This window comes from Eleutherodactylus coqui, chromosome 5 (assembly GCF_035609145.1).
Source record: "Eleutherodactylus coqui strain aEleCoq1 chromosome 5, aEleCoq1.hap1, whole genome shotgun sequence".
Lineage (NCBI taxonomy): Eukaryota > Metazoa > Chordata > Amphibia > Anura > Eleutherodactylidae > Eleutherodactylus > Eleutherodactylus coqui.
In genome coordinates, this window is record NC_089841.1 from 57,911,713 (window position 1) to 57,939,379 (window position 27,667).

The 27,667-nt window shown below is 46.2% G+C and overlaps 1 protein-coding gene across 5 annotated transcripts in view; it reads right to left on the reverse strand.

Annotated features, from left to right (window-relative positions):
• CTIF (cap binding complex dependent translation initiation factor) overlaps nucleotides 1-27,667 on the reverse strand; it is a 214,335-nt gene that overhangs the window by 140,411 nt on the left and 46,257 nt on the right. For all 5 annotated transcript variants that reach the window (XM_066602577.1, XM_066602578.1, XM_066602576.1 and 2 more), the window contains 6 exons: nucleotides 26,030-26,128; nucleotides 24,668-24,859; nucleotides 23,349-23,429; nucleotides 19,499-19,572; nucleotides 15,656-15,760; nucleotides 15,153-15,231 (listed from right to left, as the gene is read on the reverse strand). In XM_066602577.1, the coding sequence (XP_066458674.1) occupies nucleotides 15,153-15,231; nucleotides 15,656-15,760; nucleotides 19,499-19,572; nucleotides 23,349-23,429; nucleotides 24,668-24,859; nucleotides 26,030-26,119 (621 nt within the window). In that variant the 5' untranslated portion in view covers nucleotides 26,120-26,128. The remainder of the gene's footprint in view (nucleotides 1-15,152; nucleotides 15,232-15,655; nucleotides 15,761-19,498; nucleotides 19,573-23,348; nucleotides 23,430-24,667; nucleotides 24,860-26,029; nucleotides 26,129-27,667) is intronic.

Genomic DNA, 27,667 nt, shown 5'->3' on the forward strand with positions numbered 1-27,667 from the left:
AGTCAGGCCGGTAATGCCGCTTTCTTGTGACAAGGCGTATTATATAGAAGAGTAAAACCCGGTGAGTTGGAAACCCTCTTACATCTCCTTTTTCAATGAGACGGGACCATGAGCTGTATGAAGCATATGTGGCTAAGTCAGGTTTATGTTGCTTTAGGGCAATTTACCCTTTTTGATATTGCTTGCCTACAATTTGCTGGCATTTTGGGCCAAGTATTTGTGTCTGCACCCTTATGTGTTCCAATATAGGGGCCCTAATAATTTGTATCCTCTGCTATTCAGCCATTGTAGATTTATGGAATCAATACATATGGCGATGTCCATGGACTTGTTTTACAGACCTTACCTGACCTTGAAGGGTTAACGACTGACCAAACAATGCAGGGACTCATTTATCCGGTCTTCCAGGAGGCAGCCCTGCACTCACATTCACTAGGTCACGTTCTATATTCAACCTTTTACCTGGTGGCGGCAGACAGGAAGCTGGCGGTGTAAAGAAATCCTAGTCTCTTACATTGTGACTATTAATAAACCGGAGAGGAAGTGCTGAGAGGGGACTGCGAGGACTTTCCTAGCAATGGCAGGCACTCTCAAGAAGCAGGAAATGCTCCGCTGCATTATTTCCTCTGGCCGGCTAAGATTGTTTGATTGAATTGGAAAAATAAAGGTTTCTCAGGATAGATAAAACTCCGTATTTATTTCCCATAGACACAAACACAGAGGGGAGGGGGCGGCGGGGGCGCCACGGACAATGCCAGGCATAAAGAATGAAGTAGATGCGGAGCTCCCTTGTCACTGAAGACAACCGCGGAACAGTCTGGGAAAATGAAACAATAACACATTAAGGAGTCTTGTTTTCTTCAATGGAGACAGAATTAACTGCTGAACGGGGAAGGATTTTGCAATTTTAAAGTGTACGAGTCGCCCTGGCGGACAGGAAGGAGGCGTCAGGAGGAACTTACCACTAATAGAGCAGCGAGCCGCTGATCAAATCTATAAAGATAAAATGAACTAATGCTTTGAACACCACAAAACAAAGCCTTACACACAAGAGCAGTATTATAGTAGTTATATTCTTGTACATAGTAGGCAGTATTATAGTAGTTATATTCTTGTACATAGGGGGCAGTATTATAGTAGTTATATTCTTGTACATAGGGGGCAGTATTATAGTAGTTACATTCTTGTACATAGGGGCAGTATTATAGTAGTTACATTCTTGTACATAGGGGGCAGTATTATAGTAGTTATATTCTTGTATATGGGAGGTAGTATTATAGTAGTTATATTTTTGTACATAGGAGGCAGTATTATAGTAGTTATATTCTTGTACATAGGGGGCAGTATTATAGTAGTTATATTCTTGTACATATGGGGCAGTATTATAGTAGTTATATTCTTGTACATAGGGGGCAGTATTATAGTAGTTATATTCTTGTACATAGGGGGCAGTATTATAGTAGTTATATTCTTGTACATAGGGGGCAGTATTATAGTAGTTATATTCTTGTACATAGGGAGCAGTATTATAGTAGTTATATTCTTGTACATAGGAGCAGTATTATGGTAGTTATAGGCTTGTACATAGGGGACAGTATTATAGTAGTTATATTCTTGTACATAGGAGCAGTATTATAGTAGTTATATTCTTGTACATAGGAGGCAGTATTATAGTAGTTATATTCTTGTACATAGGAGAACAGTATTATAGTAGTTATATACGTGTACATAGGAGCAGTATAATAGTAGTTATATTCTGGTACATAAGTGGTGGCGTTACCACAGCTCTACTCTTAAGGACTGTTAGTTTACAAACTCAAGAACACAAGGTAAAATGATGTCTGGTTGAAAAACCTTCACAAAATGATGGGTCTTTTATTATTTAAGGGGAATGTGTTATTAAAGAAAATTAAACATTGTCAATTTCTGGAAATACTACAAGTGGTTAGAAACGAGAGTAAACTGCCTGTTCAGTCTTGGGGAGATCAGAGCCTCACAGGTCCTTCTGGGCCATGCTGCAGCGTCTTGATCTGCTGAAGTGTAATGAAGCGTTGAGTAAACATCGCGCTCACTTTAGTGTCTTTAGAGGTTAGGAGAAGTGTTTCCCGTTTACTGATACACTGAGCACACAATACATGGCAATCAAGGGTCACTTCCACTGTTGCCTGCCCATCCAGAAAATTCTCACAGTGAGGAGCCAGGTCCATGATCTGCTGGAGGCACTGATATCAAAGTGCACACATTACAAGGGAGAACAACACTGCAGTGTATACCGTATATACATGCAGGATACCAGAGAACAGGTCACTATTGCCACCAAGCAATTTTACAAATACCGTATTATTTTGGAGCTCTAACATGTCAGCTGGTACAAATGAGCAGACTTTTGGGTATTCTAGTAGTGCTTTTTCTCTGGCTGGGAGGCAGCTTGCTGCAACATAAACCTACACTATTGTTTTGTCTGCAAGGAGACCACAGATTGTAAGCTCAGGCAACAAAGCCATTCACTAGGCCATAGCGAAGAACAGGAGGAAATGGGTATGACTGGGTTGAGGAGGGTCCTTTTTGGCCTGATGTAAATGAGTGTAATCGACAAGCATGTCTATAGGCGCTTCTTCGCTTTTGTTTACATGGGTGAGAACTCCTACTTTCGGGACAAAATGATTATTAGTACGAGTGCTCGTCTCCATAAGCCGGCTATAGATCTCTCCATTAATGCGGGAGATGCACAGCCGATCAGCTCCCATTTTTAAGCTTGCTGAAAACCAACACAGTCAGCGGACAAAGAGCATTGTCTTTCGTCCAGTTATAAACTATTGATGGCCTATCCTCAGGATAGGTAATCAATAGTAGATCAGCGGGGATCCATCGCTCAGGACCCCCATCAATCAGCAGTTTGCCAGGCCAGTGTACTCATGCACCAAGATTATTTCTGCAGGCAGCAGATAGTGCTCCGTTCTTACGGTCATGGCCAGGCTTGGTAATGCAGGCAAAGTTTGTATTAATTTCAACGGCAGCTTACCCTGCAATACCAAGCCTGGCCACTACACTAAGAACGAAGCTGTCTGCTTCCTTGAAAAATCGGTTCAATGCCCAAACTCGCTCGCTTTGGCAAACAGCTGATCAGCAGAGGTCCTACATGACTTAACTTGCCAATCTATTATTGATGACCTGTTCTAAGGATGGACTATAAATAGTTTACAACCCCTTTAATACAATCACATGTCCACAGAGAAATGTCATTGGGCAGCTGTAGATCGTCCCATGTATATGGAAGATGTATAGCCAATCCGTGAGAAATTTTTATCTTTACATAAAAGGATGAGCCGACGCGCAATTGTTTATTCGTTCGTCAACTCATCTTTAGCACATTTATATAAGCCGAGTATCGGAGAAACAGACGGTTGGCCCTAATAGTATGTCTGTGTATACAAACCTCTGGAGCCACTTGCAGTCATTTTTTCCCTGTTGTGCATCAGGCAGTATGGACGGGCCATCGGCCAGATGTTTTTTCTCATATTTAAAGAGACTGACTAGAATATTGTGACTTTCGTGAAAAGTGGAAACCCCCGCATCCTGGAGAGAAATCCATAGAGCTTGTAAATCTAAGACTTTCCTGGGCTCGCTCCTCAGACCTCTTCTTGGGGTCATCTTAGGTCTGTAATGTTGATTTTACAACAGGAGCCTGGGTGAACCTTCACCGAACAGTCTCACAGTCTTCAAGAAAGACATCCGGAATATTTAGATTTCAGCTCATTTACAGAACGGGAAAAAAAAAAATCCATATTTGTTTTTTCATTTTTAACTCTTTACACGCAGGAACAAGGGATCCCTTAAAAGGCTTTTCCTGGAGTAAACTACCCTGTTTCCCTGAAAATAAGACATAGCATGATTTTCCAGAATTTTTGAGGATGCAAAAGGATTTTTCAGGCTTTTTGAGGATGCTCGAAATATAAGCCCTACTCCAAAATTAAGCCCTGCTAACAGTTAATTAAAAAAGTCAATTTAAATAGTGTCCAGGCAGCTATACATGTAAATAAGTTAAACCTTTTTGAACAAAAATTAATAAGACGATGTCTTATTTTTGGGGAAACACGGTATTGATGGTTTGTCCTAAGATTAGGTCATCAATAGTTGATTGATGGGTGTCCGCTCATCAGGATCCTCTTCGATCCGCTGCTTGAAGTCAGAGAGGTGCATGCGTGCCCATCTGAGACCATACTCTGTACAGTGCTAGACATTATATAGTGGCTGTGGCTGCTATTGCAGCTCACTCCTATTCATTTGAATGAGACAGAGTTGCTCTGTCCATGTGATCGATGAACGTCTAAGAGACCGCAGACCTCAGCCGAGCCCTGCAGCCTCTAATAAGCTGATCGGTGGGGATCATGAGCAGCAGACCCCTGCCGATTAACTACTGGTGACCTATCCTGAAGACAGACTCATCAACAGCTTAGCCCCGAAAAAACCCTTTAATTATATACAGAAAAAGGGGTCTCAAAAACATTTCTATTTCAGTCTAAGCCCTCCACACAACAGTCCTGGAGTCATTAACTGGTAAATATTGTAGCCAGCAGTTTCTTCATTATAGTGGCCTTCTGGTCCAGGGACCAGAGGGGGGAGTTATATTACCCGCCACTGGTCTTCTGTGCCGTTGTCGCTCTAATCCACCAGTTCTGGGCTCTGTTTTTGGTCATCTAAAATGCCCACCACAATCCTTTGACTACCTAATCCACATAGTGCGCAAGACTTCCCGCTGAACTACACCTGCTCTCCGATTGGCTAGCGCTGCTCATGTGATCAGTGCTGTCCAATCAGAGCACAGTTAGACTCTAACAGACATCTTGGGACGACAAACTGATGGATCCACGGCACAGAAGACCAACTGTAGGTATTATAAACCCCTCTCTTCCTAAGATCGGAGGGTTGCTTTAAATCTCTACCTGGGGATGCTGGGCGACAACCAATATGGTTATTACAAAATGTTCATATGGCGGAATACGATGCAGATTTCGCCATTAAAAACTGCAGTAGTAATCAGCAGCCGAGCTACAGATTTCTGCTGTGGCTCTACAAGCATTTGGCCAAGGGTCCGCATACACATTTAGCCCTTTTCAATGAGCAATCTGAATGCAGGATTCAGCCTGCGTAATAGCGCCGGATTCAGCCTGCGTAATAGCGCCGGATTCAGCCTGCGTAATAGCGCCGGATTCAGCCTGCGTAATAGCGCCGGATTCAGCCTGCGTAATAGCGCCGGATTCAGCCTGCGTAATAGCGCCGGATTCAGCCTGCGTAATAGCGCCGGATTCAGCCTGCGTAATAGCGCCGGATTCAGCCTGCGTAATAGCGCCGGATTCAGCCTGCGTAATAGCGCCGGATTCAGCCTGCGTAATAGCGCCGGATTCAGCCTGCGTAATAGCGCCGGATTCAGCCTGCGTAATAGCGCCGGATTCAGCCTGCGTAATAGCGCCGGATTCAGCCTGCGTAATAGCGCCGGATTCAGCCTGCGTAATAGCGCCGGATTCAGCCTGCGTAATAGCGCCGGATTCAGCCTGCGTAATAGCGCCGGATTCAGCCTGAGTAATAGCGCAGGATTCAGCATGTGTAATAGCGCAGAATCTGCAGCAAGACGTGACATTACTTTTTCCCAAAAAAAATGTACTTGAAATCCCCATTTGTAAACAATCTGGGCCGTAGACACTATGGCATGGGTTCCCATCGAAAGTAATGGGATGTGGTTCTGAAATGGCAAAAATCCACCCTGCGAGCATACCCTTAAATTGCCCATTGGGGTCATCACTCATCTCTCCTGAGCTCTTGGATGTCTAGCTAGGGACAGGAGACATGTTTACAGTGTAGATCTGTTTGTACTGAAGTGACAAGTCTGGGAAAGTTGTGACCCAGCTTTCCAAGAAAAAAGGAAAAAAGTTCAAGAACAGCTCGATAAGGACTCAAGAAGTTCTATCCTTCTGGCGATATGTATATTTTATGACGGAAACGCTCTTTAATTAGAGGTAAGTAATCCCCTTCTTGGCCTAGAACGGATTAAGGGTTCAGCGAAAATGCCCATTAAAACTGATTGGCACTGGAGGCAGTCGTCACTCGGTCACAGGAGACCCTCCAGCGCGCTCGATGCTTTATGGCCTGGTCATAACAGAACCGGTTGTGACTCCTCAGTGATCATATGATCCCTGGGACAATACCCGAGCAACGCTGGTGCCAAGATGTCTGCGATTTTCTGGCTTGGGATGCTTGTTGTTCGGACACTTGAACTCTGTTTACAGTGTAGATGTAGCTTTGCTGTTACGTGTTACGAGCCAAAAATAGCGGACCTTGCAACGTGGAAAATGTGAGATTACAGAACTCTGTTGCTTCCTCTGTGCATAATTCACTGCTTCATGCCAGCTGGAAAACAGCAGCTGCAGATGGAGCTCTGGTGCCTCCTAGTGACCAGGCGGGAAAAGGCAACAGAAGTTTAGCAAAATGTCAGAAGTTTGTTGCACGATTGTGGCGATGCAAGTAAACTTTATTCTAAGATGTGGGACTTGGTGACCATTATAAAGGCCCATTTAGACGATTATCGCTCTCAAAGGCAATTGTTTGAGCGATAACTGTGCATTTACGTGCTCCGAGAACTGCTGTGTCCAGCTGAGCGCTCCGAGCAGGGTATGCAGAACACAGCTGGAGCGCTGTCTTCTGCATACTACACCAGTGTTCTCCGAGTGGGATATCAGCTGAATCAATAGTATCAGCGGTATCCTGCTGAGATCTCAGCGCGTGGCACTGATAAGGCTCATCCTTAATGATGAGCAAATCGCACATGAACAGTGCACGATGGCCGCGTGTTTAGACACAACGATTATCGTTCAAAAGACTGCTTTTGAGCGAATTTTGTGCGCTAAGCATTGTTTCTAAATGGGGTATGACAGTAGATTTATTATCTTGAACAGGCGCTCCAATCAAGACACAACAAGGTGGACGCGCTTCCTGCGCTGTATGCAAATGACACGTGTATTGTCCGTTAGACCTGGTCCAGACGGTCACCCACCCACCTCCTTACTCTAAACTGGAGTCTTAATTGACATTTCCAGCTCAGGCTGCTGGAGACATTTAGTTTCAAACGTTCCGTACCTGCGTCGCATTAAGGGATCCGGTGTATAGAGGTGATGTCATATATGATGTGACCGGCTGAGAGACAGGGTCCTTTTACACGGCCAGCTAAACCGGAACGAGCAGCGGTGACGTAGCGATCTTATAGCGTTCGCTTAGCATGCATTTACACTCAATTGGGAAGCTTTGATCGTTCATTCAAACTTAACGGCGCCTCTAATCAACCCTCACGCACCGCATTCTGTTCCCCAAATCGTTACGACGCTTGTTTCCATGTAGGATTTGCAGCAGATGAACTATGATTTTTAGGTTGACGTGAAATATCCGATCAGCGATCGTTAATGATTTTCCGCTGATCGCTCGCTGCACGAGTTTACACGCAACAATTCTAGTGCAAATCACTCGATCTAATGATTATTCACACAATTATCGTGCCGTGTAAAAGGATCCAAAGGCACATGAGAGGCTGCAGATTGTAACTGCGCAGCAGCATGCAAGTCACAAGCCGAGTACAAACTCCAGGCACCTACAGGAAGGCGTCTGTACGACATTCAGGGGCAGATTACACAAGGCCACGTAGATTTGCAGTGGTTTTCCGTGGTTCCTTAGGATGTTCTATGCAACAACTGACCCTAGACATTACATACACTGAAAGGCTCATATGTGTGGGCATCCCCTGGCAGTCCCCAAACTACTCTTGCTAAATCAAAGAAGGATCCAACAGGTCAGATGCTCCATGTGTCCCCAGCTTTACAGGAGGCTGGTAGCTGCCCATCTCCATATTGCTATAAGCATGTTCAGCCGGTCCCAATGTGCATGCGTATGGAAGACCCCAGATTCTGCGGGACAGTCCTGGATTCTGGCGGCTATCCGGCTGTTCTGGGAGAATGTTTTAATTTCCACAGGACACAAAAGTATGGCTGAAGACAATGGTGAAGAAGGGAGCCATCCACTCCTGACTCCACCATTCGTCCTGCCGCCTGTGCCACTGAGGCCGCTTGTTGCAGGCAGGAGCACCGTCATGACATCATCATGCCTGCTGCGCCAAAACACAGATTGACAGGCCGGATGACAACTGCTGAGTGACCGCCTGCATGGCAGTAAGGCTAGGAAAGGTTTAGATTTGTTATTTTAGGGGGAAGGCACTAAAGAGACATCACAGGGTATGTGAGGCATTAAATTGGCATTATTGTGGGCATACAAGAAGAATCACTATTGGCACTGTGTGGAGGGGGCATCACTACTGTGAGGAGGTTAAGCGGTTATACTGTGGTAAGGGCATCACTGGGAACACGTGTGGGGGGAGCAATAAGAGGGTATCACTGTGGTGGGGTCACTAAAGAGGCACATCATTACTATAGGGGGTGGAACTAAGGTCATAATTCTGGTGTGGGCAGTACGGGGGCATCATTATTGTAAGGAGGCATCAAAAAGTGTATGGAGCATTAAATGGGCATTACAAGGGGCACCGAGGTATAATTTGAGGCACTTTTTCTGTATCAGGGTACTAGCAGGGAATCTTTACACTGTGGGGGACATTAAGAACGTATACAATTGGTGGGGGAATCACCAGGAGCATTTCTGTGTGGGGTCACTAAGAATCTTTACTTTGTGGGGGCATCAGTACTGTGGGGGGCACTAATTGCATCACTGTGGTGCAGACACCAAGGCATCATACTGTGTACATTCAATCCCGTGAGAACGACGTTAAGAGGTTATTTTTAGTGTGTGGGGCATTAGGAGGGCACTATTATTGTGATTATTACTATGTGCCACACAAAGATCACTATGAAACTGTGGGGCACTATTACTGAGTGGTGGCACAAAGGGGATTGGTCCGAATAAGAGGTGGGGCTTAGCATAGAAAAGTATTGTACTTTTCCTGATTTAAACGTTGGAAAATAAGGGCTATCATTGGTCTTTGGACAGAAAATGGAGTTACAGAAATCAATTCATCAGGACGATTACAGAGGGCCATTAAGTACAGGTATTGGTCCTAGGAAATGGAAATATAAAGGGCCACAAAGTGAGAATATAGCAAATGTGCTAATTGGTTATAACGTCAATGGCAGCATTGCTTCTCCAGAGACGTCCGATATATAAATCTAATTCCAGAACTCCAGTGAAGACTGACACTTGCAAAGGTAGTTTGGAAGAAAAGAGGAAAGGATGTAGCTCATAAGAAGTGTATAATGAGATGATGCACTTGGTCGCAGTAATGGCGGTCATCAGCAGTTAGCCACTCGCCTATATAGACTATGAGCTTCCATGGGGGGGACTGAGTGCAGGAATCTAGCAGACATTTCTTCGTCCCCAGGCCTATTCCAGGCTCTCTGGCTGATGAGAGGAGGTGTCACACCACTAATTACATCCCCGGCGAGTGCACCATGCAGGGACGGGAGCTGGAACCCGCCTGACAGCACAAGTCCTCCATTGTCTGCACTAAATGACAGGGATGCGCGCCTCGTCTATCTTTAGAGCTGCTGGAAGGCAATGATATAATTTCCTAGCTGACAAACGTAATGATAGCTGGACCCGGATAACAGGACCCTGACTGTGTAGGACGAGCGCTGCCAGACGCCGCGTCCCCCAGTGTTTCCCCCTCACACATGTATTATATATACAAAAGCACGGCCGACAATTAGAAGGTATAAGGCAAAAAGGAGCAAAAACCTCACATTATTGCCGAGTAGAACAGATGAGAAGAATAACCTGAGCCAACCTGGTAGATGATGGAACTGCATGCATAACAATTCCCTCATACACTTCCATCACTGGCAGCATTTACATTTCATGTGATACAGTCCATACAGCGGCTGCTCTAGAAAGGTGGCATCAGTGAATGCAGCGAAAGCAAAGCATGAGTATATACAGTTAATGGGTAATGGTGTCTTAAAGGGGTTCGGTCATAAAAACAAAAAATTCCATGTTCACCTATTCCTCCCCAGGCAGGCTTCTTACGGCATCTTCTCCTGTTTTCTGCAGTCCCCCTGGGTGACCTCACCTCCAGCTGGCTGATTCTTCTGCTTCCTGTGACGTTGCGGACATTCACAAGCATTCTTCTTTCTGCTCGTCAATGTACGTTACATCATTAGTTCACAGCCTAGTAGGGAGAGCTGAGCTATTGCAGAGACTGTGCATGTCTCTGCACTAGATCAGCATTCCTTCCTAACCAGTGAACGTTAGGTCACAGGGATGTGACCTTCACTGACCTGCAGGAAGAAGAATGCGAGGAATGTCGGCTTTATAACAAGAAGAGGAGGAGGATCCGACTGGCTGGAGGTAAGGTGACCTGGGGGACTGGAGAAGATCAGCAAAGAGAAGATGTGGCAAGGAGTCTGCCTGGGGAGGAATAGGAGTGTATAGAATCATTATTTTAATGACAAAACCCCTTTAAAGGTGCTTTTACATGGAACGATTACACTGGAACCATATATACTAAAAGTAAGCAAATGCTGGCGGGAGAACAAAGTAACATAACAAAAATAGATAACGACATCAGGAATATCTCAAAAACTAGAGCTCACGGAATAAAATAGATGGGATTTTTGGATTCAGCAGCACAAAAATACCAAGAATAGGGTCTGAAATTTCAGGAATCCTAAAAACGTTTTTTGTTCCCCAGGGTTATAGTTTTAAATAAATATAAGAATAATAATTGCTGGATCGTTTGAATTTAAACAATCAGTCGCTCAGTGTAAACAGCCAACGATTGGACGAGTGACAATTCGTTTGCTTCTTCAGCACTTAGCTGTGGGTTTTGGAGTGGCTTTGCCGCGTGCTTTTCCAATGCGGACGGCTCTCCCAAGGAGAGGAGCAAGGCCTCAACGGGAAAAGAAAAAAAGCAATGAACATGCTGCGTCCCGGGAATCCGCGCTGCAGCACCGCCTAATGCCAGCTTTGCCGCGACAGATTGGCTGCCCCATGTGGACAAGATTTTTGACAAATCTCGTCCACGTGGCTGGCCAATCCCGGGATTAGCGGCCACAGGCAGATTTGCCGCAGCGAAATTCTGTGGCAAATCAGCCCTGTGTAAACCTAGCCTTATGATGCGGGAGAGGTGAAGCTCTGGATGCGATTGTCATACCATGGGGTTATCATATCACAGGGTAGACGGCACTGGATTTTATTATAGTAGAGGGTGGGTACATCTGCTTTGACTATTACATTGCAGGAAGGGGGGGGGGTACGCCTCTGGATGTGACTATTATTCCATGGGGGGTGGGGGTGGGGAGACTTTGGATGTTATTACACTGCAGGGTGGGCAGATCTGGTTGTGACCATTACACTGTGGGAGAACATGGTTCTGAGTGTCATGTGCCACTCTGGAGGTGTATATATAGTTTATAGTGCAGTATACTGCTGCACGTCTTATGACATTAGGTACATATTAGAGATGAGCGAATATATTCGTTTCGAGTAATTACTCGATCGAGCACCGCGATTTTCGAGTACTTCAGTACTCGGGTGAAAAGATTCGGGGGGCGGGGGGAGGTGTGGCGGCGCGTGGGGTAGCAGCGGGGGAACAGGGGGGAGTCCTCTCTGTCTCCCTCTCCCCGCTGCAACCCCCCACTCACTCACGGGGCCCCCCGAATCTTTTCGCCTGAGTACAGAAGTACTCGAAAATCGCGGGGCCGAGTAGGCTCGCTCATCTCTAGTACATATGCATTTAAATTTGGCGATTTAGGAGCCAGATGAGATCCTTAGTTTAGCAGCCTGTGGCTGCGAGAAAAAAAAAAAATTAGGTCTGTATCGCTGGCCTGCGGTAATTGTAATGCTGCATCACTTTGTATCTTTATACAGCAAAAAAAACAGAGTACCTGACCACAAGTGGGGCAAAAAAGGCAGAAGTGACTAATTAGATTTTTTTATTTAGTACTAAATAAACTACACAGATGCAGCGGTCACCTCGTTTATAAAAATAAATAAAATTCGTTATTCTCCCCTTCGGTGCTGACCCCAGCGTTTGCACCACTCAGCAAGAGTCCGTGGGCGAGACCGCTCTCCTCTCCTACAATGTCACACTCCTTTGTTGGACGATCACTACACCCAGCTATAAGCGCTGTAGGACGTCATGGATAAAGTAAATACGCACTCGATAATACATATACAGGATCAGCAGTAGGCAATGACAAGACCCTATAGAGCAATATACATCCTGCCCCCCCCCCCCCCCCAGCTTACCCGTCACTGCTGGTACTACTTCATCAAACAGCTTTTGCACTGGCACCCCCCACCCCCACCCTTAAGTAATCATCTTAGCACCAACCACCACCTCCATATTAGAGCACCAATCTGCTGATGCAACATCCAGCCCCTATGCTCCCTGCTGTAGGACAATGTACAAAGCCCCTGACATCAGTGAGCGATGGATGGATGGATGGATGGAGTCTGAAGGTACAGTGTTGCTAAGGACATTACTTTACTGGAAGCAGGAAGACTACAAATCAGGCACCCCATGTGACTGGGTTTGATCCCGGTAGGTAAAGCAATCAACTCATATCAGAAAAGCTCTGTAAGCGTTATAAAACTATAGCTGAAGAGTAAGGAAATAAAATAAAGACACCAGATGAATAAAAAGGAAAACAAACACAAAAAAAAATTCGCTATTTCTAAAGTATCCACTAGATGGCAATAGATAACAGAGAAAACAAAAAGGTTGTAGGTTCAGAGAATATAATCAGGGGTCAGCAAAATAAATAGACTGTCTACAGGGGACACAAAGGTCAAAAAGAGGAAATCAAAGTGGTTAATAGTTTCGTATTCTTTGGGTCCCTCATCGATCATAATGGCAGCATGACTGGTGAGATAAGAGTCCATTAGCACTGGGGCGTACAGCCATGGTGAGCATGGACCCAATATGGCAGTGCAAGGATGTATCAGTCACCAAACAGAGGTTAATCAAAACCCTGCCTTCTCGATGGCAACGTACGGCTGTGAACCGCGGACATGGAGGATAGCAGAGAGAAGAAAAACTGACGGGCTCGAGCTGTGGGGATGGAGAAAATGTCTACAAATCCCTCAGACAGCTAGGGTCACCTACAAAGCTGTCCCGGACCGTATCACCCCAGAGGTGTCCCTGGACGGCACGATCACAGACCGACTTACCACTGACCGATCCGAGGATGAGCATCTTGTAGCAGCTCTTACTCCAGCTAATTCACCCTCATCACGTGTAAAAGGAAAAGGAAACAGGGAAGACAAGAGATACGTGGGCTGGACACCATCAAGGAGGACACGGGAGTGGAGATCAGGAAATTGTAAGCAGCCATAGAGAAGAGAGGCGCACGAAGACGAGCGGCCTGCGGCGCACGAAGACGAGCGGCCTGCGGCGCACGAAGACGAGCGGCCTGCGGCGCACGAAGACGAGCGGCCTGCCGCGCACGAAGACGAGCGGCCTGCCGCGCACGAAGACGAGCGGCCTGCCGCGCACGAAGAGGAGCGGCCTGCCGCGCACGAAGAGGAGCGGCCTGCCGCGCACGAAGAGGAGCGGCCTGCCGCGCACGAAGAGGAGCGGCCTGCCGCGCACGAAGAGGAGCGGCCTGCCGCGCACGAAGAGGAGCGGCCTGCCGCGCACGAAGAGGAGCGGCCTACAGCGCACGAAGAGGAGCGGCCTACAGCGCACGAAGAGGAGCGGCCTACAGCGCACGAAGAGGAGCGGCCTACAGCGCACGAAGAGGAGCGGCCTACAGCGCACGAAGAGGAGCGGCCTACAGCGCACGAAGAGGAGCGGCCTACAGCGCACGAAGAGGAGCGGCCTACAGCGCACGAAGAGGAGCGGCCTACAGCGCACGAAGAGGAGCGGCCTACAGCGCACGAAGAGGAGCGGCCTACAGCGCACGAAGAGGAGCGGCCTACAGCGTATCCAAGAGCTGGAAATGACTGACCCCTTAGAACTGGAATAGGGGGGACGCATCGGAGTGCAGTGTAAAGGGAACAAAGCAGTATAAACTGTAGCAAATCACTGAGATTAGGTAAACCATTATTAGATATGTCACATCACATGAAATATGACAGCCGATTACGTTCTATCTGCTCTAGAAGACTCATATGGACCAGAAAGTAACGTGATGGACACTTATACGGACCTGCCCAGCTTATAAGGGGCTGCAGTACGTTAGCTATAAGCTGGGGGTTGAACAATGCAGGCTGTGGCATAGTAATGTCAGATGGTGCATGCCAATTAGGGGACTAACATAGGACGACTGTTGGATGCTTAAGCGTACAATCGCTCAGTGAATGGAGTGCGCCAAAGATCTCTTCGCCTCTATTCACTGTGAAGAGGCAGTCGCTCAAAGATTAATGACTGCCTGTTTACAGGGAGAGAAGACGCTCGCTGGTGGTTTGGTTTCAGCGAGCTCAGATTAAGTGACTAGTGAGTGATTCCTCGCTCCGCACCCTATTGGGTCCTGCATTTACACAACACAACTCAGTCTAAATCGCTCGTCTGACCAATTTTGTGGCAAATATAAAAGTACAATTACAAGAGCCGGCCACTACACGGGTCGGAGCAGCAGCTTCCACTCCGCACCTCTGTGTGGGCGCCTGATCATCCGGGGCTTAAGTGACAGACCCAAACTGATTAACTATTGATGATAGATCCTGAGGATAGGCCATCAATAATATTTAGCTGGCAAACCCATTTATTGGAGGGCTAGAGGGAATCCAATGGAGAGATGCCCCTAACTGCCCTGATGATAGGTCTGTTTTAGTAAGCACTTGTATTGCCCACTAAATAATTCTGGAACAATTTTATAATTGTGCTGTTACTCAGCTGCTCCTCCTGGAAAAGTAGGAATAATAATTAGTCCACATGACATCATCACCGACTGCACAGGATCAGACTGTACAGGGACATAGCATGCTGACAAAGGGTCTAGTATCACTCAGTTATCAATTTAAACATTTCCAGGAAGAACAACAGAGGAATGGTTCAATACAGACTTTTACTCCAGAAAGGTTATTCTGCTAAACCAGGAATGTCAGAAGAGGTTACAGATCTCCTCTATGGAGTACAGCAAGTGTGCTGGAGCAGATCTTACCTGCCAGGTGGGCAGAACTTTCTCTATGTCATTGAGGTTGATCTCCTCTCCTCCATCTTCACATTTTCCTTTACCAAACCTGAAGAAACAAGAGATGCGTCAGTCCTACAGCAGCCATGTGCCGGGAGGAGCTAATACCCAGTCCATCGAGTCCCCTAAAGGCTGGAGTGGTCACCATCGTGGAGAACCAACATGGTGAAAGAAGAAAATAAAACGGTCAAGTCAATTGTATAAGGCCCGAGTCTCAAGCCTGGAGCCGGTAGCAGCAGTGAAGTTGTTCTGGCAGCGACTACAGGCTTGTAGGGGACTCGTACCCCTAACATATAGGAGTTCATGAAAACACAGAGCAGCAGTGTAAAGCATGGGGGAAAGCATCATCCAGAGACCCTGATGAGCCAGGAGGGTGCAGCTAAGCTGCAGTGACTGATCACAGTCGTAAGGATTACTGAGCGTAGTACTGAGTTAAAGTTACCTTATGGCAAACAGCAAGTAAGAGCACTTACCCTTCTCTGTCTATCTGAGGGAGGGGATGTTTCGGGGTGTTGCGGAGCTTCCGATGAAACTGAGTAAAATCCAATTTTTCTGGCTGCAAGTCCCATGTTGCCCCACTAAAAGAAAAAGGAGATTTTTTTTTTTAACCCCTTCAATATCAGATATTTTCTATTTCTTCATTTTCGCTTTCGCCTCCACCTTCCACGCTACATCGCTGTTCGAGGGCTTCTTTTTGCGAGTGGAGTTGTATTTTCCTAAATGGTACTATTTAACGCAATGAAAGGCATAAAAAAATGAAAATGTACTATTTTTCAGGGGGTTATGACATAAGCCCTGTATTTCGCGGGTCTGTACAATTACACCAACATTACATTTAGAATTATCTTCAAAATAATGAGTTGCTGAAAAAAAGAAAAAAAAAAATGAAAAAAAAAACAAAAAACAGGTTTCCTTCCTTCTCGGAACACACATTGCTTTCCGCTGCCGTATTCCAAGACCCAGAACTTTAGACTCTTTCACAGATGGGGTGGTGGCGAGGGCTTGTTTCTTGCAGGGTGAGCCATAGCTTATATTATACCATTTTGGGGTTACATGCATCACTTTTTATTCAAAATTTTGGGAGCCAGAGAAATCTGACAATTCTGACATTTGGTACTTTTATTACCATGTTCCCTGTGCAGGATAAATGGTGTGATACTTTAAGAGCTCCGACTGATACAAACACGACAATATATGTGGTTTTACAGGGTTTTAATGGGGAAAAGGGTTCTCTTTTAAAGTTTTATTTTTACTGTTAAAAAGATTAATCTCTTTGGTACCAACTTTTTTTTAGCCCCCCCCCCCCCCGTGTCTCCTGATGCCCTCACTTCATCATGCTGCCTATTAAGCCCTGCCACAGAAAGGGCTTAAAGGGATTGTTTAACTTCTAGCTGTTTTGCTGCAGGAAGCAGACAGCTCCGTACATTAGACAGCTGCCTGGGCTGGTACTGCAGGCTGGCACACTAACCCATCGGCATCCTCCCTATGGCTGGCTGTTTAGACATGGAGTCAAGATTGACCATAACAGCTAAATAGTTACCTGCCATTAGAGGGGCTAGGTCTGATTGTAAGAGATGCCAGTGGCTGTCAGGCGTCAAAACCAGCTGATAGCCTCCAGGTATGAAGCGGACTCTGCTTCCAAGCCCACTCCATTCACTCTTCACGATCACATGGTAAATATATCATTGGGAAGGGGTTAAAGGGAGACCGTCAGTGGATGCTCCCCATGACTCATCTTTTTCACTATTCCCCTACTGTCAAGTTGCCACTGCATGCACCCAGCGGGCTACTTGTGCACACGCATAGAAAGCCTAAACTAGTCTTCTCATTCAACACATGACATGGGACGCCTGCAGCGGCAGCTTGGACAGTGCACAGCAGGGGAAGGCAAGACGAACATGGCCAGACTCAGCATGTCAATCCTATGAGCTCGTAGCTCCTGTGAGCCCCATAAGCTACGGTAAAGTTATCAGACTTCCTTTAACTTTTTTTTTTAAATCCACAGAAACGTTTACTGAATGTATCGGCAGCACGGTGGCTCAGTGGTTAGCTCTGTTGCCTTGCAGTGTTGGGGTCCTAGGTTCAATTCTGACCAAGGACAAGATCTGCATGGAGTTTGTATGTTCTACCCATGCTTGTGGGGGCTTCCTCCGGGTACTTTAATTCCCTGGGCATGCTAACAGGTGATTTCACACTGATGGGGTCCCCATGGGGACAGAACCCAATAAATGATGTACAGCACTGCGGATTATGTATACGCTATATAAAGGAGTACAATAATAATTTAGGTTTACCATTTTTGTGCCAATTTAAAAAGGTGGTCTGGGAAGAAAAGGAACAGAAACCTACTCACTGCTATGTAAAGACACAAAAGAGGTCATAGGCACCTCACCCAATTTCCTGCAGGCTCCAGTTCCAATGGCGCCCAGCTCCTGCTACCCCCTTCTTCCCGTGAAGCTGAATTATATTACCATTGCAGCCAATGACCAGCTGCATGTAAGTCAGGATCAAATGGTCACTGACTACAACAGTCACATGACCCCGTTATGGGAGGTCATCTCGGGAGTGGGAAGAATAGTGCAGTGAACTGGGCACAGCTGGTTCTGAGGGGGATCGCGTGAGGGGAGTATGTACGTATTTAATCAAGCCACCCATAGGGGGACATGGGCACCTGCACAGCAGCTAAAAGCTGCCCACCATGCACAGATCAATCGCGCAGGAAGAAATCGCAGCATGCTACAGTTTCCTGCGGGTCCCGCAGGGACGTCTTCCACTAAAGTCAATGGAAGCTGTCCGACCCGCGGCACACCTGCAGCTGTCTGTGCAGACGTGCCACGATACGCAGGAAAGCAGAAGATTCGAGAAAGAAAAAAATGCACTGAGCATACACCGGGCGCGTCAGCCAGCATGCCTGGATGCATTCGCTGTGTTGAAGAAAGAAGATCTGGCTGCAAAGGAGGAGACCTACGCTAGATCCAGAGAGGTAAGAACTAGAGATGAGCGAGCGTACTCGGAAAAGCACTACTCGCTCGAGTAATTTGCTTTATCCGAGTATCGCTGTGCTCGTCCCTGAAGATTCGGGTGCCGCTGCGGCTGACAGGTGAGTCGCAGCGGGGAGCAGGGGAGAGCGGGCGGGAGAGAGGGAGAGAGGGAGAGAAAGATCTCCCCTCCGTTCCTCCCTGCTCTCCCCTGCAGCTCCCCGCTCCGTGCCGGCACCCGAATCTTCAGGGACGAGCACAGCGATACTCGGATAAAGCAAATTACTCGAGCGAGTAGTGCTTTTCCGAGTACGCTCGCTCATCTCTAGTAAGAACCTGTTTTTTAATGCCCATGTCTGCTGTCCCTCACCGATTCTGCTGCAGGATTCAGTGTGGATGAGGCCCAAGACTGCCTGTTCACGGGCGTTGCGCTTTAACAGCGCAGATTTTTTTGATCTTTGGATGATTATGATACGTTCATTGCGGAGAATCGCTGCATGCTATGGATTTCCCGCTTGTGTACATCAGGCTGTGCTTTCCATAGTTATCCTATGGAAAGCGTTACAAGCATGATCACCGTGCGATTTATCGCCACAGGTCACGCTATGAAATATCGCCCATAGACGGTCTGTCCTAAGTTTAGGCCATCTATGAGTTAGCTTAGTTTACGCCAAAAACAGACAAAATTTTGGCTGAATTCATGGCAATTTTGTGCAGTTTACGCCACCACCCACTATTTAACAAGTCGGAGAAATTTTCCAAAAGTGTCTAGAAACATCTAGTAAATATGTTGTTAAGTACGCAAGACCTTTAATTTGTGCCAGAAAACGGACATATTTTAGACAATAAACAAGCCCTACTAACTTCAATGGTGATCGTCACACGGGCGCTTTTTTTCCCCTCCTTTTTTAAAAATCAGACGGACAGTTAGAGTACAAAAAACATGCAGTCCTATTTGTGTCTGCTTTTCTGAGAAAAAAAACTACCCATTCAAGTCAGTAGGTGCACACAAAAAACACAGACTGTACGTGCATGATGCAACCATGGGGACCACTGAAAAAAAAGTTAAGATGACCGGGAAATAGAAAAGCTTACACATTTTTAAACGTGCGCAAGAAAACGGGGGGGGGGGGGGGGGGGGGGGGTTGGAAAAAGAAACAAAAAACACACACATGAAAAAGTTGACACTTTTTACAGAATAGTTTGTGTGAATACTGCCTAAGAGGAACATTTCCCAAGACTGCTGTGGGGCAAATCTTCCAATTTATGGTCCATGTTTGATCTAAATGTGTAAAATAAAATCACAAAAAAATAAAGAGATCAGAATAATTCGCTCACCTTATAGAATCAAATGTGCTCGCTGCCCAAATGTCTGTGCCAAGTATGTCCAGGGCGCCATCCTTGTTACCATTCTATATGAGAGGAGACAGTTATTTGTAGAGGGGCTCATGTACATACAATTCCACAAATGAAGCAGACTTAACATTGCCTGGTTCTGTACACAGAAGGATACTAATAAGTAGGGAGGATTATATAGAGCGAGCAGTACTACTGTGCTGTAATCCCCTTTATAGAACACCTTCCTGTAGTTATGATCTGCTGACACTAGGGGGTGCTCTGCCCTTGCATTACATATACTGGCAGTCACATGCCCCTAGGATACAAAGTTTATTAAACAACAGAGTAACAAATGGCTGCTCAGCTGCTCGCAGGCGGCTGGGGCTCTAAATTGCAACATTAATTAACAGAGTGACTTTAAAAAGTCTCATTGATCTGTAAACCAGTGCTAGATCAGCACACAGAAAACCCGTTCCCCTTTTACTGAGCAAAATGCAAAGTCAATTCATTTCTATCCTATCCCCATAGATGTTAAGGATTCAGCCTAGTCAAAATTATCTTCATGGCACATAAGCAAATATGAACAAGCAGAGCTGCAGTGTACAGCATGGAGGACAGGCAGAACAGCACCTAGAGCCAGTTGCAAGTCAGAAAGTGCATTCCAGGCTACCTCAGACAAGCATGCAGTTAAGTTATAGCCACTGATCATACCTGCACCCTAATATAATAGGGCTTAAAGTCAGCCCAACAGCTAACACTGAAGGCAATAACACTAAATGGGAAAGACAACCCCAAAGGTAGTGACTGATAACGTGCCAAATACATAAGTGCTCAAGGAAGGAGCTTTTGCCCTATACTCCGTTCCTCCATTCTATGAGCTGCCAGCAACAAAATATTTGCTCATTAATACCATAAAAAAATGACAAAGTGGTGCAGTTATGGGCTCCAAACCTCACAGCACGTAGCAGTTAGCAAGGTCTATGACTGTCCAAACAAATAGAATATCAAAGAGATCATTTCTTTATTACAGTATGAGAAACCCAAGAAGTTGGAACAGTAATGGGGTTCGACCTCACCCCATATGACTGCTGGTCGTTCTCAGAGCTTCAAATGTACTGATGTTAATATTGAAATATCAAGCAGAGACAATAACACTATTGCTAATATGAAATTTGAAACTCAGAAGCTGGTACAGTTATGGGATCAAACCTCACCCCACACGACAGCTGGCAATGCCCAGGACTGCTTGTAATGTCAAACAAGGACAAGATTGGGTTTCCCATATCATATTTTGGATGAAATGGTAGACCGATAACATGCTCTCTGTCCTACTGACTGCAATCCCTGCAGCCGCCATCAACCGCCCCCTGCAGTCATACCGATTCAGCCACTATACGGTCCAATTAGACTATTGTCTGTGTATAGCATCCCTCACTCTCCACCTCGCCATACCGTGCACATCTCCAGCCTCTTTATCTTCTGTATCCAACCACTATCTGTAGTATGTAAGCTCGTTGGATCAGGACCCTCACCCCTACTGTTTCCATCAACTACATGTAACCGTGGTTTTGTTTCTGTTCCCCTGTCTTATAAGCGCTGCGGAGTATGTTGGCGCTATATGAATAAAGATTATTATCAGTGCAAGTAAAATGTATCAGTTTGGAGCCTCGAGTGTTTCTCTCATACAGACTGGCCACAGGTGCAGCAAAGCCTCATCAGTGAGAAGTGTTAGGGCATGTACACAGTGTAGCACTCCGTTTTCCGGCTCCATTATGGAAGTAGGTACTTTTGGTCAGTGGGTTCCGGTTTCCTATCATATCACAGAACGAACCACATTGTACAGGACGAAATAGGAATTCAGGACCCGCCCTTCCACTAACCAACACCCACTTTACTCACCACTTCTGTAAAGTGGTAAGAGAAGCATAAAACCACCCAAACCTGCAGATGATTCCACAAATGTAGCCTAAATCACAATTTGCAACTTTTTTTTTTTTACGCCAGAAAACCGGTGTGTAAAGTCTTTAATAAACCACCTACACACCCCCCCCCCCCCCCCGCCATGTGTATTAGAAAGTTGCAAAGCTTTCCCCTATAAGAATTGATTCAGATATAAACCGGAAGCCCCCGTCTAACATGTTCAACTTCAACAAGTGAGCGTTTCTCCCTCACTTGCCCTGTGGAGCCCTGCGTTCCCAAGGGCCAACAGCCACATGTGATGGCTTTTCTGAGCGATTACTCCTGCGACTGTCGGCTCGTGTAAAAGTACCCTAATGCTCGGTTCACATCCACGATCGTCTTTCTGTTGACTCCTGGAATCCCAACCATGAAAATGACGGACGTGACAGATCCAGCATCTCACTGGCAAAACTAACTGAAAGACCCCACTGACTATAATGATCCAAAACCCACTGGATCCGTCTGGCATTCTTCCAGATAAAAGTGCAACATGGAAAGCTATTTTATATGGGATTTTGTGCTGGATTGAATGTCTACAGCGCCAATCATTAGATAAGTGAAAGGGCTGAAGAAGACCCACAGACAGTCGGCCTGGACCACAAATGCTGCAAGTCCACCCAATGGACAGATGGCAGCTGACCTGCTTACAGCATGGAAAACCTGCAAACACTAAACTCCCAACGGCTTCACTTCTACAAACAGAAGAGGTATGATAGCACTTGTCATCAGGGCCAAGGCACAGTTTGGGGTAGTTCAGCAGTGATTTGCTAGTGACAGATCTATAAAACAACCCTGCGGGCCTGGACAAACAGTAGGACCAAACAGCTTCTCTACCTGATGTACACTGTGTATTAGTACGCATCATTATGCCCATGGGCGGGTTTAATGCGGGAGATCCGAAAATCAAGCCACCCATAGGGAAGCATGGGCGTCCGCAGATTAATTTAAGCATGCAGGTTTGTTTTGTGAACCTTTTGATCTGGAAAACAAAAATCGCTTTATGCTCCATTTTTGTGCTGATCTCGAATGGACGGCTTCCATTGAAGTCAATGGGAGGCATCAGATGCGCAGCACACCGATAGCTGACAGCGTGGATGTGCAGCGGATACCGCGTGAAAGTAGGAGATTAAAAAATATTATTTATATATATATATATATATATATATTAATATATATATATATATATATATATATATATATATATATATATATAGTACTGCGCATGTCCTACGACGAGCACTGAGGACCATGCGCAGTACAGTGAACCCGGAAGTGGAGGGATCCGCAGGGACACCGCTGCCAGGAAAACAGGTAAATAGGGCTCACTGGCTGCGGGCAGGGCTGGAGTCCGTGTGGGACACTACATGCCGCTTTGATTGGCAGCACTGCCCACATGAGTATAACTGGCCAGCAGAATCAGAGTGTAGCATATTAAACTACCGATGCATACTAATACACAACATGCATCAGGCAGTCAGGGAAGCAGGCTGACCAGAGTGGCTTTAACTTCCCTGGGAACCATCCTCTCTAACCTTGGGATCAGCTCTACTGACAGGGCTATTGTAACGAATACCTTTATTCTCCATGGCATAATGATGCTGGAGCATAACAGTCTACATTGTGCTGACCCTTTTTAATTACTCCTGGAAATAAATACATTGTCACCCAGTTGACACCATACCCTTACCAATAGAGTGCATCCCTAAACAGTCTGATAGTGTCCAATCAGTCCTGCCAGCATAAGACTGTGAAGGGTCATATACTTCAGACAATAGAAATGGCAACATTCAGTTGTCAATATATTTCTACACTTCCAGGAGGAACAACAGAGGGAAGGCACAATGCAGAGTTCTAAGAAGAGAGGCTCCGGTAAACCATCTTGTTTCATTACCTGGTTGTGGTTGTTGGAAGGCGATTTATTTTTTGGTGAAGTCCGGTTTACATCCAATTGTTCATTACATTCCACTGTCCACTGCAAAAAAGACGACAAAAAACACGTCACACGATCCGTTTAATGAGAAGGTGCTGAATACATGCCCATCACATAAGACTTGGCTCACACTAATGCTTAGCTTTCCATTTACATCTGCCTCCAAGGGTTTTTTCGCTCAGCGATGTGGAGGGTATACTGAGAATGACATGATTAAGGGAAACAGCCAGCAAAAGGGGATTCGGTGGACAGAGGCAACTTGTCTATGAAAGGGGTCATAGGAGGATGTCAAGAATCCTTCTGATGAAGAGGTGCTCCAGTGTCAAGCAAATTGCAGCCAAGCACAACGCTGGTGCTCAAACTAACCAGTCTGAATGCACAACTTGTCGCCCTTTAGCTCGGATAGGGTATAACAGCAAATGACCAATTCCAGCGCCATGGCTGTCTGAGAAAACAGAAAGGCAAAACTCCAGGGGGTAAACAACTGCAAAATACTGGATGACTGAGTAGTGGAAAAAACATCATCTGCTTAGATGGATCCAGATTTCTGTTGCCCCGTGCTAATGGGAGGTCAGAATTTGGTGCAAGCAGCATGGATGGATGACCCCTTCCTGTAGGCTGATCAGAACATTTTATCACCTCCATCTAATCTGTGACAACTACAAGAAGCTTCCTGTCCGCAGGGGCCGATATTCCTGCAAAACCATTTCATCACAGCTATGGATTTAACACTATGAGAACTGCTGCGGTTCCAAAGCCAAATGAGGCGCAATGCACTACTAGATAGGGGTCTCTAATAAAGTGGCCATTCACTGCATGGTTGCAAAGGTTTCTGAAAGATCTCCGCACTGGAGATGTGATTATGGGAGGAACAGATCTTCTGAAATTCCAGTTCTGCATCTCATTGAACAATATGGCAGATCGCCTCAGCCAAGCCTGTGTTTAAGGACTAAAGGATGAGCTGGAGAGAGACTTCCCAAGTAGGACGTGTGATCTCTGCGCTAAATTAACGCGGTTATGTCAAACTTTTTCCCTATAGTCTGTGTAATACAAGAATGCAGTAATAAGGATCAGTCGGTGTATAGTAAATCCTCACCCCTACTATTATATTTTGCTGTTCAGTTCTTTGCCAACTTTAACCTTTTTTAACAAGACATTCGCCCATCACATTGTGATGCCAGCTGCCCCCAACGGCTCAGTACTTCCACCGGATGCCACCTACAGCCAATGCAAACTTAGAGAAGTCCCACCAACAAGCATCATCAGCATGAAGGCCTCACCTGGGAGATATTAGGAGTAGTTTTGTCGCTTTCTCCGTCGCCTTCAGTCTTGTCGGTCAGCAGCCCCTGAACCTGATACTCCAGAACGTAACTGTCAATAAACCTCTCCAACTCTTCGATTTCCTGGGAACGACTGCTGCCAGCTTCTGAGGAGGCCGAGGCCACAGACGAGTTCTCCATCACTTCTGGACGCTAAAGGAGACACAAAACAGCATGATGCACACGGCAAGAGAACTGCAAAGTGTACTTGGCAATATATATATATACACACACACACACACACACATACACATACACACACACACACACACACTAATTATACACATACACACACACACACACACACACACAATATATATACACATACATCAGCATGATGCACGCGGCAAGAGAACTGCAAAGTGTACTTGGCATAATATATATATTATATATACACAAATACATACACATACACACACAGGGCCTGAGTGATCCTATTAAAGGGGGTTGTCAAGCTCTGAAAAATTCTCAGCAGGTAATTAATACCTGATCGGCAAGGGTCCGCTATCCAAGACCCGCGTGGATCAGTTATTTCTCAGGCAGATATAGTATAAGAAATGAGAGCTCCACACATTGTGCAGTGGACTGGAATGGTATTGCAGGCACAACTCCTATTCACGTCAATGGGAACAGTGCCTGCAATACCATGCTGGCCCACTGCACAACTTACGTCGCTTTCTGCTTTCGGCTCCATACACAGAAATGGCGATGTGATCAGCAAATGTGCCAGACAGCGGACCCCAGCTACTAATGACCTAGCCTGAGGATAGGTCAAATCCTTCAGAGCTGGACAAACCCCTTGTTTGCATTGCTGTGTAAAAGGCCCTTTACACAAGCGCAATTTGTTACATCGTTGATTGGTGCTCATTTGGGCAGGAAATCTGCCCGAGTAAAAGGACCTTTAGGTCTCATTCACATTGGCGTATGTAATTTTGGTCTGTGAAAAAAAACCCGTTTTCATTGTTTGTGTTTTTATGGTGTATATGTGCATTTTACACACATTATGCCCCTTTTTTCCCCGCTCTCTCCTGGCAGCATGCATGAAACAAAGTGAACACACATGGAACATCCGTCTCCGCTGCATTTTTTAACGTTGCCTTAGACTTTCATAGGTAATTTTGGTCCCTGATACAAAGAGAGGGCATGCTGTGAGATACATTGTAAGACAGGAACACTAACTACTGACTCCGGGAGCGAGCACTAGAAAGAACATTGTACTTCCTCACTGTGAGATACATGTGGTATTGGCCAGGTGATGACCGAGCGCAGGCATGTGAGGGGATTACATGGATTATCAATGACTGATCCCAATACATCTCTCACCTTTATCCAAGACTGCGTGTAATCAGCAGCAGGCCGGCCGGCCAGGCTTACTCCATCATGTGGGCTAGCAAGACTTCTCTCACCTGGCATAGGACATACCTGCAAAACAGACAGGGCAGCCTTTACTTCGATGGGCTTTGTACACATCATCATCAATCATCTAAAGTGAATCTTTGACTTTGATGTAAAAAAAAGGTCTTCTGTAACTTTTGGTATTTGATAACGTCTTAGGGTAAGTCATCAAATATCAGATCAGCAGGGGCTCCATTCCTGAAAGCCCCCCCGATCAGTTGCTTGAAGAGGCCACGATGCTAGGGCGAGCGCCGCGCATCTTCCTTAGCCCGTGATGTCACGTTCAGTCAACATGGCTTTAGTGCATTCAGTCCCATTCAAGTGAATGGAATCGAGCTGCAATACCAACGCACCTCTGTTAGGAATCCAGTCTGGAAAGCCGAGGCCTCAAACAGCTGGCTGGCAGGGGTGCTGGAAGTCGGCCCTTCACCAATCGGATATTGATGAGCTATCCTTAGGGCGGGCCATCAATAGCAAAGTCCTGGAAGACCCTTTTAAGGTCCTGTGCCATAAATGAATGTGATAGCGGTGATCAGCTGACAATAGACGAGCACATAACGTATGGATGGCCGGGGTCCCAAGGAGTGGCTCTGCATTGCGATTCAGAGTAGGGAATACCGAGTGGAGACTTCCCTTCACAAAGTCCATATGCACAAAGGGCGTACAAGGCGACCCATTCACCTTCAGTGCTATCAAATGTAACATCCACTGTTGCAGATTTTGACTTAAATCAGCTGCAAATCCATAGATGATTTCGGTTTCCAGTTCATCTCACCATACAAACGTCAAACCCCCTCGCTGCAGCGCACCCAGCATCCCTCACATCTTCACCTGGAACCACTACCAGCAGGTTAAGTGCCGAATCCACAGCCGATTTCGAGTCATCATTTGGACTCCGTTTTATTTTAAGCATTTCACAATTACAGTAGAAAATCATCATGTAGGATGGGACATCATGGTAGCAGACCAGATTCGCTGCCGTGATCATGTAACATCATCATGTAGGATGTGACAGCATGGTAGCAGACCAGATTCGCTGCCGTGATCATGTAACATCATCATGTAGGATGTGACATCATGGTAGCAGACCAGATTCGCTGCCGTGATCATGTGACATCATCATGTAGGATGGGACATCATGGTAGTAGACCAGATTCGCTGCCGTGATCATGTGACATCATCATGTAGGATGGGACATCATGGTAGCAGACCAGATTCGCTGCCGTGATCATGTGACATCATCATGTAGGATGGGACATCATGGTAGCAGACCAGATTCGCTGCCGTGATCATGTGACATCATGTAGGATGAGACATCATGGTAGCAGACCAGATTCGCTGCCGTGATCATGTATCATCATTAGAGATGAGCGAACGTACTCGGATAAGCACTACTCGTCCGAGTAATGTGCTTTATCCGAGTACCTCTCTGCTCGTCCTGAAAGATTCGGGACGCGCTGCGGAGCGGGGAGCTGCAGGGGAGAGCGGGGAGGAACGGAGGGGAGATCTTTCTCTCCCGCCCGCTCTGCCCCGCTCCCCGCTGCGACTCACCTGTCAGCAGCGGAG